Source organism: Coenobita brevimanus, chromosome 54 (assembly GCF_032717465.1).
Source record: "Coenobita brevimanus isolate Jiangsu-jjx chromosome 54, ASM3271746v2, whole genome shotgun sequence".
In the NCBI taxonomy this organism is placed as follows: domain Eukaryota; kingdom Metazoa; phylum Arthropoda; class Malacostraca; order Decapoda; family Coenobitidae; genus Coenobita; species Coenobita brevimanus.
In genome coordinates this window covers 6,424,154-6,438,682 of record NC_137007.1, presented here as the reverse complement: position 1 = coordinate 6,438,682, position 14,529 = coordinate 6,424,154, and the positions used below count along the sequence as shown (strand labels likewise).

The following is a 14,529-nucleotide window of genomic DNA, read 5'->3' as shown; positions in this document are numbered from 1 at the left end:
TGATGAGTAAGGATGGAACTTTTGGGGATGAAGTGCTTGAAAGGGTACAGCAGGGAAGGAAGGTTGTTGGTTCACTGAGAGCAGTGATGAGAAATAGGGAGGTGAGTATGGAAGTTAAGAAATCACTGCATGACAGTTTTGTGATCCCTACCCTGATGTGTAGAAGCGAGGCATGGACCTTGCTAGAGGGGAACAAGTCAAGAGTGACAGCAGTGGAAATGAGTTACTTGAGAGGAGCATGTGGAGTGACATGGAAGGACAGGTTAACGAATGAAGAAGTGAGGGAACGTTGTGGGGTGGATGTGGTTGTGATTGAGAAAATTAGGAGAAATACACTGAGGTGGTTTGGACATGTGGAGAGAATGGAGAATGAAAAACTGACTAAGAGGGTGTATATAGGTGACGTGGAGGGAGGGAGAGGGAGGGGAAGACCGAGGATGAGGTGGAGGGATGGAACTGAGAGTTATATGAGGGACGGGGGAGTGTAAAGAGGGGAGGGGAGGCCAGTCAAATGGTGGATGACAGAGCGACTTGGAGGCATTATGCCAGTGGCCACCCTTTGCGGGATTAGGGCGTTGGGTTATAGATAGATAGACAGATAGATAGATAGACAGTTGTTCTCATCAAACATCCAGCCATAATCACACAAAAAATAATTATAATAAAAAAAATTATGACATACACAAAACGAACAGGGTTATACTGTACTGTAATATGAAAGTGATGGAGTGCTGAGGGACGGAGGGAGGGCTGAGGGTTGGTGGGCCTCGTACCTCACAGGGTGTTGGTGGTGGGTAAGGGAGATGCATTGGTAAGGAGAAGAAGAGTTTTCACTGGCTAAGGCAGGGGAGTGAGAACTGTAATGCAGATTTTTTCACTGGATGGCAGCAGGCAGGTGGATGTTCTCTCACTCCCTGTTGTATTCCTCAGCCAATATGGTACCAATACACAAATGAGCCTACACTGCTCTCAAAGACTCTTCCAAAACAGTATTATTTTTCAGCATATCCTCTCTGGTAAGTACAGTCATGATCAAAGGAAAGTATCTAGGCCTTGTTGATGCCATGGCCAAAAAACAAAGAATGGTCTGGGGTTCAGACACAGTTTCAAACCCCCTCCCCTCCTCGTCCCTCCTTTCATTATCAACTACCACCACCTCCCTTGATGGAAAGGTAGCTCACTCCTTTGCTTCAATGTTTGAAACACACACACACACACACACACACACACAGTAGCTCATTTCCTGTATATCACAATTAGGTACATACAATTACAGTGAAATTTCAAATTTTGATGGACATATGTACTTAAAAATCACAGCGAAATGCAAATCATTGAAATTTAAACTGAACTTCTTATGGGAAAAATTAGTTTGGGTCCGGGGCCTCCGAACCTAACTATCGAAAATCATGATTTTTTGCCCACACCCTGTGTAAACTTTATGAACTATAATTGTGGTTAAGTAACTGTAGTTCTGCATTGTATTGCCAAACTGCCAGCAAGTGTATAATTGGTGTATTTCTGCCCTTTGCTGTATTGACATTTCTCTTTTGGCTGCAAAAATTTAGAGGTGCCACACTGCTCTCATCCATTACCACTGCTACCCAAAGAACCACTTTTCCTTGCCATCTTGAAACAGGTTAGTTGCAACGAAAATACAAAGAAAATACATATAACCGAATTGCAGTGAAATGCATGTCCACATGTGGAAGGTACAGGCTGAAAGTGCAGCACTTGGCTGTAGAGGGCTGGCTGCTGGCAGGACAGTCGCAAGATGGCCGCCGACAACAGAGCATCACCTTGCATATGGCTTGTTGTTGTTGGTGTCTACTCTCATCCATGAGCTCTTGTCCTTAAACAACATGACTATTTTTTTCCTCAGTCTCTATTGTTCATTTCTACGTTGCTCCTTATATTCATTATTACCGTACTTCTCTTCGTTTCATTATTCTGCCTACTGTATTTGCTACCACCAGTATTTCATTTTGTTTTAGTATTTCTACTATTGATTCTCTTCCTTTAATTTTTCTTGTTTTATCTTCAAGTTATTAAAGTACTGATTAGTTAATAATAAGTATACTGTATTTATAGAATGACGGGGAATCGTCCAGGGTGCGAATTGTCCTGACGGGAAATAGTCTATGTTTTGACGGGGAATTATCTTACGGGCGAATTGACTGGACGGTGAATTATCTCGGAACCATACATCGTATGCTTCATATACTGTATGAATAAATGATGTTGATTTTCATTCTCTTCTTGACACGTCATATACGATATTAGGTTAGGCTCATACTTCTTCTTATAATTTTCCTTCACTTCTAGCATTTTGGTTCACATCAAAAATATTATCTTTGCTTGTTTTGGTTGGAGTCTGGCCCTGAGAGCACGTCACACAGGATATTAGGTTACACTCATAATTTTTACTTATAATATTCCTTCGCTATTAGCATTTTGGTTCACATCAAAAATATTATCTTGGCTTGTTTTGGCTGAAGTCTGGCCCTGAGAGCACATGTCATACACGATATTAGAGCCGTGATTTCATGAGAATTAAGTCAAATATTCTGATTGAGTGACCAACTCAGCTGGGTTGATCTTCGGCGAGTGATCGCCTATACAACAAACTATCAGCTGATCACTCTCCTCCTCCCGCTTGCTCACCGACACCAACAAATATGGCAACATAAATAATTAATAAACAATGTCTACCTGTATATGGAAAGCATAGAAGCAACTGCATGACTCAGTATTTACTACTCAGTATATGTAATGACATTACAAATGTTTTTGTCATCGTAACACCAGCCACACTACATTCACAAGCCGACACTATTATCGAAATGTTGAGCTTGTAAATCTTCGAACTTGTTTGCCTTCACCACATATATTTTGTGTACTTTAATTTTGTGAAGAAATTTGCACGTTTAACTAAATAATAACCACCATATAATTCTTATTTACTTAGCCATGGTTAAATATGAGGAAAAGTGGGAAGAATGTGGAGAAATACTGAGAATCAGCTGAGCGGTGTTTACGTTTGCGATCCAACAGCAGCAGATTGGAAAGGGGCAACACTGCTCCCAACCATTGTTGAGGCGAAGTCAACCTAAAGGGTCTCGGTTGGAATTTGATGACGTCACAATGTCAGATTTTGTCCTCGCCTGGACAAGAAAATGGAGCCCAAGTCAACATTATGATGTAACAAGTCAACAGAAGTAAACTTCGGCTGACTTTTAATTCTCGTGAAATCACGGCTTAGGTTAGGTTCATACTTTTTCTTATAATTTTCCTTCACTTCTAGCATTTTGGTTGGCATCAAAAATATTATCTTTGCTTGTTTTGGTTTGAGTCTAGCCCTGAAAGCATCGAAATACGTGACTTTGCATCGAAAAGTAAGGTTGGCAGACCACTCCAAAATGCATCGAAAATTGATTCATCGATTCTAAACTGTCGAAATTTGAGATTTCACTGTAGGTAAATACACACACACACACACACACAGAAAGTGAGAGAGAGAGAGAGAGAGAGAGAGAGAGAGAGAGAGAGAATGTATGACAAAGTAAAGAAAGAAGACTTGTCATTACGAACTTGACTCAATCCTGCTAAGAAATAACACCCGCTCTCTTGCCTACAGCGTCAATATAATGAATCCTTTGGTGTTTATAAGTGCGGTGCAAATTTCATGCACTCGTTACCAGTTGACCCAAGCTAGGTCTGCACACACTTTAACCGCTCGTTACCATTCGACGCCTGTCACGTCGAACTATATGGTCCCTGTTTTTTTGGTTATGGAATGATTTCTGGGCAAGAACAAAGCGCTACTTGCGTCCCAGTGTATCCCTTCACCACGTGCAACCCACTCCGCACCAAGTGTCACCCAAATGCCCCAGTCAGTGTGCTACAAGCCTTGCTCGTGCGCAAGATAACGTTCCGTAAAATCGACCCAAACTGACCTACTTTATACACCAAAATGTAGCCAAATAAATTTCTTATAACTTTTTCTCAGTAACATTTACCATAAACATTATATTCCTTTAAAAAAAAATAAATAAATAAAAAAAATAAATAAATAAAATAAAATAATACCCAGTAAGGCATAATTTTCATTCGGCTGATCGTTTTACAACACGATAAGCAAGAACATTTATTCAGGCTTACAGTGCAAAAAAAATTACAATAGTCGAAGCACAAATACAGGCGTGAGGATAAATTGTTTATGAACTATCGAGTGCACGGGAATAGCACGGTGACATGGCAGTCTCTCAGTGTGTGGCTTTGGGCGCTGAGGCCCACCTCCCAAGTACTCACTCGTGGTAGGACGCACCCTGCATCAAATGGTAACATAAGGGTTAATGTAATTCAGTGGGCAAAAATATTTGTGTCACAGGTGAAGTATGTTCTACCCTAAGCTAAGTAAAACTGTCAGCCAGCAGCAGGAATAAAACAGCAATTTACTTCATGAATGAACTACGGTGTTTGGGGAGTGTCTGTCTGATATTCAGTATGTCTGCATACATTTTGTCTTCCTAACAGGGAAAATCATATTTTCATTAAGCTAAATCAACTCATTTCGCAGTTACAATAACATATTACCAACTGATATGAACTGATAATTCCAATTAATGCACTTAATCTGAATCATGTCATCTGGTGGAGCCAAAAATGAAATGTCAACATGAATCAATAATCCACAGTCTGTCTCTGTCTGTTTCTCTTACTCAGGAGACCGTTTCTTTCTGAAGATTGATGTAATCATCTGTCTTAAGCAAGAATAATATAGTACACATCCTGAATCTCACATGGGTCTGTGTGATTCCTTTTCCTTGTGGGCATAGTTTACAATCGTCTGCATCTTGGCTTACTAAATGTGTTTGTTGATACTGAGAATAAAATAAAAATAATACTGAATCTCTCCAAGGCCTGTCTTTTTGTCAATTTTTCTGTCTCCCTGTCTATCTCTCTGTAGATAACTTCTGTCCAGCAACATGGTTCTCTGCCAGACAGAATTCCATGCGGGCTTGAATGTCAATTTTTCTGTCTCCCTGTCTATCTCTCTGTAGATAACTTCTGTCTAGCAACATGGTTCCCTGCCAGACAGAATTCCAAGCGGGCTTGAATGTTAAGGAAAATACAGTATTACAGTATTTTATATTTGATGCCAATATAACGCTCATTCCTTTTTACATTATGCTCGTTCATTATGTTACTGTACAGTCGGAATTTTTCATATGTACTGCATTCACGAGCACCAATTTCTGCTCAGGGATGCCCCCTTCCTACCTCCGTATACCGAGGGAAGGGGGGGATGAAACGAGCTCCACCCGCCTCTTCCCCAGCTCTCAACCCTCTGCCATACTCCTACCCAATGCAACCCCCACCTGTCACTTTTAACTGCCAGTTACATCTCAAGTTGACCTCATAGCCTACTTAACACACCAGGTCACACTACTAATACACAAACATAAAACACCAGGATATGTAAAAAGTACACAGTATAATACTTAACTAACAACACGCTGCAGGAAGAAATTAATGCTTATAACGCTGACAGTACAACAAAAACGTAAACAATGGCCATCCCAAGCCTAGTGCGTTGAGCACATGGCGTTCAACACACACACACACACACACACACACACAAACACAGGGTATGTGTGTTTATATAGTACGTGTACTGCCAGGTGAAAGAAAACGGGTCTCCTGGCAGGGGGGACTTTGATATTCTCCCCATAGTCAACATGAGATTGTTTCTGTACATAACATTACAGTGTACTTATCAGCAGATTACAGTATTACATTATTAGGAACATCTATTAGCTATTTTTTCATGTTAGAGAGCATTTTGTAGGGGTAAGACAGCGGATAAGTGATATAGAGTTGGGGGGTTTAGGGCCCCTTGGAGGGACTTGCATAAACCAGCATTTTGATGTAATCCGGCAGGCCCTTGGCTCTATTATGCCAGATAATCGGCAGTTTACTGTATCAGGCAGTCTTTAAAGTCCACCAGACCCAAATGAATTTTTTCCATAAGAAGTTGTTTCGTTGTTGAAGGCTCCAACAGGCTTGCATTCGTCAGCTTTGGTCACCTAATGGCAGCTCTCCGTGATGCTCAATCTATGGCAGCCTCCACGTTCAGTCCCTTAACCCTCAGATCACACTGAATGACCTCGTCCCAGGTCTTTTTTTGGTCTACCCCTCGCGACCCCACCCCTAATATTAATGCTTCTCACTTTCCGCACTCATTTATCATCCCCAATCCTCTCCACATGCCCACACCGCCTCAATCACCTCTCCTCATCACAGCACCAAGACACTCCAGTCCCATCCAACCTCTCAACTCTTCCATCATAAACCTGCACTCAGAGACGCACTGCAAATCCACCTAATCATTGTCATTTCTGTACATTTCAGCCAGCAAATATCCTATTCCTTTACTGCCCAGGTCCCACTACCATACAACATTACACTCCTAACACATGCTGCATACAAAGATCCTTTAGCATGTGGGGAGATCCCTCTCAATGTCTAGAGAGGCAACAGCTCCCTGAACTTCTTCCAACCACTCCTCCCCCTAGCCACAGAGCTTGCTCCAGCCCCACCTCCAGCACATAATATGTCCTCCCAAACAACAAAACGTCCACACACGCAAGAGATTCACCAGCAAGTTCAATCTTTTCATGCCTGGCAATCTCCACCTGCTCTTCCCAACACACTGCACATACAAAATCAGCATTATCTCACATTCTGCCTCTAATACCACTACATCTCTTATGCACCCACTTATCACAACCACTACACATGATGGAATTACTTCTCATACCCTTATCGCAGATTGCACATGGTCACTCTCCCTCTTTTTTGACAGTATCGCAACCAACCCTGAATATCGTCACTTTTGTTTCATCATCATTATTCTGGCCTCCTTTCCCACCCTAGGGCAGTGTGAGGAGTAGCAATCTCCAGACAGCCCAATTTGCCCTGTGCAATGGGCCATGCCTCCATTCACTCACCATTCAAGCCCCTAGAATCCTGGCTGTAATTGATAAGCCAAAACATTCACCACATTCAGTAAAACACACACGTATCTGCCAGAGTCAATCTGCATGGTGTCACGTTAAAAAGGGGTGCCAAATCCTCGATCATGCGCTTCTCCTCACAATATTCTTCTAGCCAGCTCAACCTCTTCTCAGTCCCCTAGCCTCACCAACTTCCAAACCTCTCTTCCTGACACACTCATCCACCATATCCCTCCACCTTTTCCTTGGCCTACCTCACCTACTCCCTCCTTCAAATTTGCTCAGATATACCTTTTTCACACTCTATTGTTATCCATTCTCTCCACATAACTATACCATCTCAGGACACTCTCTTCGATTCTGCTGTCCACAGACTTCCTCACTCCACATCTTTCACGAATCACACTATCTCGTATCCTATCCACTCTCTGTACTCCACATACATTCCTCAGCAGTCCCATTTCCACTGTTGTCACTCCTGATTTTCATTTTCATGCCACACCATAGTCTCACATCCATATGTTAAAGCTGGCACTAACACTCCTTCATGCAAGCCTCATGCAGCTGCAACACTCAAGCCTCTGTTTCTTATCATGGCCTTCATTGCACCAGCAACTTTCCTTCCTTGTGTAACTCTACTTTCCACTTCTTTTGCACATTTTCCTCTCTTTTCTATCACTGTACCCAGGTATTTGAACTCTCTCACCTATTCCAGCCTCTCTCCATTCACTGTAACATCGCACTGGGTGTCAACTTCTCTCCCATTAGCCATCACTTTACTCTTTTCTACATTTATTCTCAAGGCACTTTTGTTTTATCTGCATCTACAAGCCCTTGAGCCCCGTACCATCTCTCCACTTCCTAAATCTTTCCTCTGCCTCCCTTTCATTCTCTGCAATCAACAAGTCATCAGTACTCAACATCTCCCACAGATGTCCATTTCTAAAGTCACGTGAGAGGGCTTCAAGTACCATGATATACAACAAGGGACTCAAAACTGACCCCAGATGCACACCAACATTCACGGAAAACTCATCACTCAAATCTCCCTTCACTCTTACCTTGGTATGAGCACCCACATACATGGCCAAGACCATCCTAGCCAGCCACTCCTTGATCCCAAGCTTTCTCATTGCCCACTTCATCACCTCTCTAGGGACTCTGTCAAAAGCCTTCTCCAAATCAACAAAAACAAAGTACAGTTCCCTTTTCTTTCCTATATATTTTTCCTGAAGTTGTCGAACAATGAATATGACATCAGTGGTCCCCCTGCCTGGCATAACCTCAAACTGCATCTCATCAATATTCACTCTTTCTCTAATCATACCTTCTAGAACTCTTTCCATTACCTTCCTTATCTGACCTAAAAGCTTTATATCTCTATAATTTCCTCCTTCCAGGGCATCACCTTTCCCTCTGTGCACATTTACAATCACATTCTTCTGCCAATCATCTGTGACAACACACACATATATAATCATATTTATCAGGTCAGTGACTAACCTCATTCCTATACCTCCTGAGGCCTTCAGCATTTCAGCAGTCAACCCAGATACACCTGCTGCTTTCCCCACCTGCATCTTGTCTATTGCCTCACTCACAGTTGCAGCATCAATCAAAGGCCAAGGGCCAAACACTGGATCTGCTGACTCCAAACCTTCCCAGTCCCTGTCAAAATCCTCATTCAACAACCACTCAACCAGCTATAATGCTCTCTCCATGAGTCTATAATATCCCACTGCTCACCACTACCCTTCCTTCATCATTCTTCACACAATGCTCACCTAGAACAACCTGATTTTCCCTCTTCACCTGATTTCCCACCTTAACCCCCAAAAGACAGGCATCGGAATGTTTTGACAGACGATCAGGATGGGCATATTAGGCGGGTGTGATATGGTGAGGCATTTTGGGGGCAGAGGTGTGGTGGTTGGGGGGGGGGGTGCAGGGATGGGGACTGGGTGCTTGTGGGAGATGGGGGGTGGTGCTGGGGGATTTGGTAGGGATGGGGGGAGGGTTGATGGGTAGGGGTGGTAAGAGGGGCTTTGGAAGGGGGGTGGGGGGAAAAAGGGTGGGGGTTCTCGTGGGGGTTGGAGGGGTGTGGGGGGTGGGAGTGTAGGGGGTGTGGGGGTGTGGGTGGAGGAGGGTAGAGGGTTGGGGTGATGGGGATAGAGGGTGAGCAGTAGGGGATGGTGGGTGGTGGGGGGATGGGGGTGGTGGGGTGATGACAGGGGGAGTAGGGGATGGTGGGGGAGTGGTTGGGGTGATTGGGGTTTTGGGGGGCATGGGGGATGAGGATGGGGGTGGGGAGGATAGGGGTGATGGGACGGTGGGGGTTAGTGGTGGTAGGGGGCAGCGGGGGGTGTTGGGGGATGGTTGGGGGATTTGAGGGGCCATTGGGGTTTGGGGGTGGGGTTGTGGGGGGTGGTGGAGGGAAGGCGGGGAGTTGGGGTGGGGTGGTGAAGGTGGAGGTGGGTGGTGGTCGGTGTGGTGGGTGGGGTGGGTTTTGGGGGGTGACCACATATGCGGACACCCATCTTATTGGTCCTACTACCCTTGGACAGCATATGCAGACACCCATCTTTTAGGGGTTAAATATTATATTATTCCTTTCCACACGATTTAGGTTATCTCTGTGACTCGACTTCCCCCCTGTATACCTCTCTTCTAGCCCTATGCTTGGAAGCCAAGTACCCCTCCTTGTTACCACCCTTCTTCCATTCCCGGAAAAGCCCTCTTTTCTCCTAAACTGCAGCTTCTACACCCTCATCCCACCACCAAGATTACTTTATGTCTTGGTGGGCCTTTTGTCCAACCCCATACTGCATCAGTACCTCTCAAGAGGTTGTTCTTGAGGTCTCTGTACTGTTCATTAATGTCTCTGTCAACAGCTCCCTGTTCAGCCACCACTCTCCTCATCTCACTATAGAAAGCATCCCTTACTGCTTGGTTTTCCAGCTTCCATATTTTCCTCCCATGTACATAAGTCCTCTTCTTCATCATTTGCTCTTTAAGAACCGCATCACATACCAATAATCAGCTGCTGCTGCACACACTCCTCGCTTCCTATAATTTTAACATCCCTCACTAACCTCCTATCAGCCCTACTGACCAAGAAGTAATATAAATGCTTGCTATTTCCCCCCAGACTCGTATGTAATCAACCTACTCTCTTTTTTCCTAAACTGTGTGTTGCACACGATCATGTTCATTGCCTCCCGAAACTCGAGTATGCTTTCCCCAGTTTAAATTTGGACGGATCAAATTTAGTGAGGTGATTTAAGGGATGAGGGAGGAGGTGAAACTTAAGAAACTAATGTACAGTAATTCCTTGATTATCTAGCGAAATAGAGCCAAAGGCTCATCCAAATAATGGCTCTATGCTGGTAATGGACTGCTCCCCTGGCCCTCCTTCATACATAACCTAACTTTGAAAGCTAGCGTAAAAGCCCACTACAGTACATCGTACAACATTTGTTACCGTTATTTAAACACTACTCTATCTGGTCAAGCAGACCTATAAACCACAGCCAAGCAATTACCCTCATCGAGCAGACCCATCAACCACAGACAAGCAATCACCACTGCAGGGTCATACCCTGGAGTGATATGAAAAAACACAAAAAAGAAATTGCTACACAAGAAAAATACAGTGGGCACACAAAACATAATGGGAAAATGGGGTAAAATCATTGTAGTAAAATCATGCTACAGTACAGTAAGCTAACGTCAACGCTCACAATTAGACCATCCCACATCAATCATACCCAGGATTTCCTGTTTCTCCAAAGTCAACACTACCCTCTTCCTTTTCCTGGTGGAGCGGCCATCATCATCACACCCCAAGAAGAGGCATGCAAGGAATAGCAAGGCCTGAAGCAGGTAGGGAACAACCACAAAAGCCACCACGCGCACTGCCATAACAACTGTCAGAGAGGAGTTGTTCACTAGACAATCACCAGGCGGGAACTAAGAACGATTGAAGGGGTATCTAGCGGATGCTGGGTAAATTACAGAGCCAGACGGGGGCCATTCTTGCCCGGCTGGGAGAGAAATGTTTGCATGGCCAAAATTTCCACTCAGACACAAGGATTTTGTCTGAATAATATGAAAATATGTTCTAATAATGGTTTTGAATAGCCAGATTACTAAGTCCAGGTAATGGATTGTCTGGGTGACGGCCGTCCGAATAACTGAGGGATTACTGTACAGTATTGTCAATTTTCTCAAATTTCTACTACCCCACTTAATTTCTATCAACTTCTGGCAACAGTAACAGGACTCACTTGTATTACTGTGCGAATGGCAGCTTCGAGGTAGTCACGTTCTGGTTCTGGTGTGTAAAATATCTCAACAGGATGGGTACGGCCAGGAACGTTAAGGAGGGGGGCTTTATCAAAGTACTGCTGGAACTTTCCAGCATCCAAGGTGGCTGACATCACAACTAGTTTAAGATCCTGTCGTTGTTTCAGCACCTCCTTCAGTACCCCCATCAAGATGTCAGTTGCCAATGTTCGTTCATGAGCCTCATCAAGCAGGATTACCTATTGGGGTGAGGGGATCCAATTTCCATTAAAACATACTGGATACAATGCACCTTTAACTGCCAAGTAGTTTCACAAACATTCATATACTCATATTTCACTGTGAAATATTTCTTTTTCAAAGCTGAATGTAACCTAGGTCACAATAACCTGCTTTACCTGATAGTTCTCTAACATAGGGTCACTCATAGCCTCACGAAGCAGCATACCATCTGTCATATACTTGAGGACTGTCTTGGAGGAGGAGCAATCCTCAAACCTTATGGAGTATCCCACCTCTTGACCCAGTGCAACATCCAGTTCCTGCAATACATGAAATATACTGTAGTTCCCTCGGGATTCTGGACCTTCCTCCTTCCCTCTTCCGTTTTCTTTCCTCCACACACACACACACGACGCTTAAATAATAAAACAATGTGTAGCCTCTGTTTATCTATCAGTGCCCAGATATTGGTCCATATGAGGAGGGATGGAGGATGGGAGTGGCCCGGGTCGGAATGTGGGGAGGGTTAGGGTAAGGAAGCCAATGAAATAGCCATGAAAGATGAAGAAGAAGAAAAATTATTTTATTTTATTTTATTGTTTTATTACTATTCTTTATGAAAAAAAATGTTATGAAAAAACATAAACTGATTTACAATAGTTTTACTGATCGAAGGATCAACAGTAGCATTTCCTTAATAAATATTCATTATACTCTAAAATTTACATTCAAAATGCAATCTCTCTCTCTCTCTCTCTCCTTCCCCTCATCCTTCCTTCATGTTCTCTCCATCCTTCCTCTCTCTCTCTCCACATCCCACCACTCCCTCCCTCCCCTCCCTCTCCCCGTTGTAAACCCTCTTTTGTCAGTACTTGCCGGAACATTTACAGTCGATTACTCTCTCTTTCACACACACACACACACACACACACACACACACACACACACACACACACACACACACACACACACCGACGGGTACCACAAAATTTAAAAATGACAGTAAAATGAATACACAATATATTTTGACCAAAGTTTCCCTCTTTCCTTCCTCGCCTTCCTTCTTTCCTTCTCATTTCCCACCGTCTTTCCCTCCTTCCTTTGCCTCCTCTCTCTCTCTCTCTCTCTCTCTCTCTCTTTCCCCTCGTCCTTCCTTCCTTCATGTTCCCTCCATCCTTCCTTTGCCACCTCCTCTCTCTCTCTCTCTCTCATCCTCCCTTCCTTCATGTTCTCTCCATCCTTCCTTTGCCACCTCCTCTCTCTCTCTCTCTCTCTCTCTCTCTCTCAAGTCTCAAGAAGGGTAGTGGACTGCGGGATAATGCAAATATGGATATCCAGCTCTGATTGAAGCAAGGGGAAAACTGCAGACAACTCTGTCTTGTCAGCTCCCAGGAGTCAGTCAGGAGGTGCTGTGACCTGAGATGCCAACTTACAAATTCTTGATGACAGGAGAATCAAGCTCAAAAAAAAGTAAAATAAAAGGAATAATATGCTATTAAATCTAAATATACAACGAATAACTGGTCCAATATTTTTCTTTTATTTTTAGCGCTTTGTAAAAAAAAAAAAAAAAAAAAAAAATTGCATCCAAAAACAGGAACCACAGTTCATATTGACCTGTGAGCATAGCGGGTCACTTATACCCATTCATTCATTCTCTCTCTCTCTCATTGTGTGTGTGTGTGTGTGTGTGTGTGTGTGTGTGTGTGTGTGTGTGTGTGTGTGTGTGTGTGTGTGTGTGTGTGCCTCTTGCCCTCAGGCCTTGTCCCTGGCCAGCCTGTATTCCCACAGGCCGTTAAGTCAGGTGCGTTCGGCCTTTGACAGTGACTTTGGAGTAAAACAGACGATATTCTACCCTCATCTTTCCTGAGACAGACTATAATACATGTTACATACACAATTATTTGCTGAACAAATATTGTACACAACCAAAAATCAAAGTGAATAAAAAATAAATACTGGTACAATAAGAAGAGTGTCAAATTCTTAAAACAGCAATCTACTTCCCCTCTGAATTTAAAACATAATGAAGGCCTCAGGAGACATAAGAATGGGTTTAGTTATTCATCTGATAATTCAACTGAGTGTGTTGTCCCAGACAACTGGATGAAAAGTGTGACTGTATTTGTGTATATGGGAAAGAGTGATACCCGGGAAGGAGGAAATTATATAGACATAAACCTTTCGAACCCAATAATGACAGTAATGGAGAGAGTTCTAGAAGGTATGATAAGGGAAAGTGATTACTGATAAGAAGCAGTTTGGGTTTATGTCAGGCAAAAGGACCACTGATGCCAAATTCATTGTTCCAATGGCTTCAGGAAAAATGTACAGCAAAGACAAGGGAGCAGAACTTTGTTGATCTGAAGGCCTTTGACAAGAGTCCCTAGGGAAGTGGTGATGTGGTCAAGAAGAAGGCTTGGGATCGAGGAGTGGTTGGTTAGAGTGGTTATAGCTATGTACAGTACAATCCCAGTTAACCAAGAAGCTTGGGGAATTTACCTTCAAGGTTACCAATTTTTCCCGGGTTTCTGATATTGCTGTATGTACTCATACACAGACTATATCACTGCAGTTTATACAACACCACTTGTATCCAGGGCCACACTAACATTTTTCCATTGAAATAACCTAATACACACCCAACTGACACAACACACTTGCTTGCAGTGTCTTGCAGTAGTGCTAAGTGCACACGGTAAGTCTGTTTTAAATATTATTCATTACAGTATTTTATTCATCAAACAGGAATATTAAGTAAAGTAATAAACCTTGAGCATTTATTGGCGAACAGACGATTTGGAAAGACGTGTTCTACAGTACAGTTATCACGACTCCTTTGCTCAGTTGTGTATACGTTCCATGGTCTAAGCCTAACCATTTACTCCTCACTTGACTGCCGTAACCATCCTTCACTCACCACTCAGCTGTTCTGCAGATAATACAGTAAACACAAAGAAATTACAAGCACAGTAATTTTGTC

The 14,529-nt window shown here is 43.3% G+C and overlaps 1 protein-coding gene across 1 annotated transcript in view; it reads right to left on the bottom strand.

Annotated features, from left to right (window-relative positions):
- The window catches only part of Dhx15 (DEAH-box helicase 15), a 169,889-nt gene that overhangs the window by 90,540 nt on the left and 64,820 nt on the right, over nt 1-14,529 (bottom strand). The window contains exons 4-5 of the mRNA XM_080273384.1: nt 11,723-11,866; nt 11,306-11,563 (exon numbers count right to left, since the gene is read on the bottom strand). Of these exons, the coding sequence (XP_080129510.1) occupies nt 11,306-11,563; nt 11,723-11,866 (402 nt within the window). The remainder of the gene's footprint in view (nt 1-11,305; nt 11,564-11,722; nt 11,867-14,529) is intronic.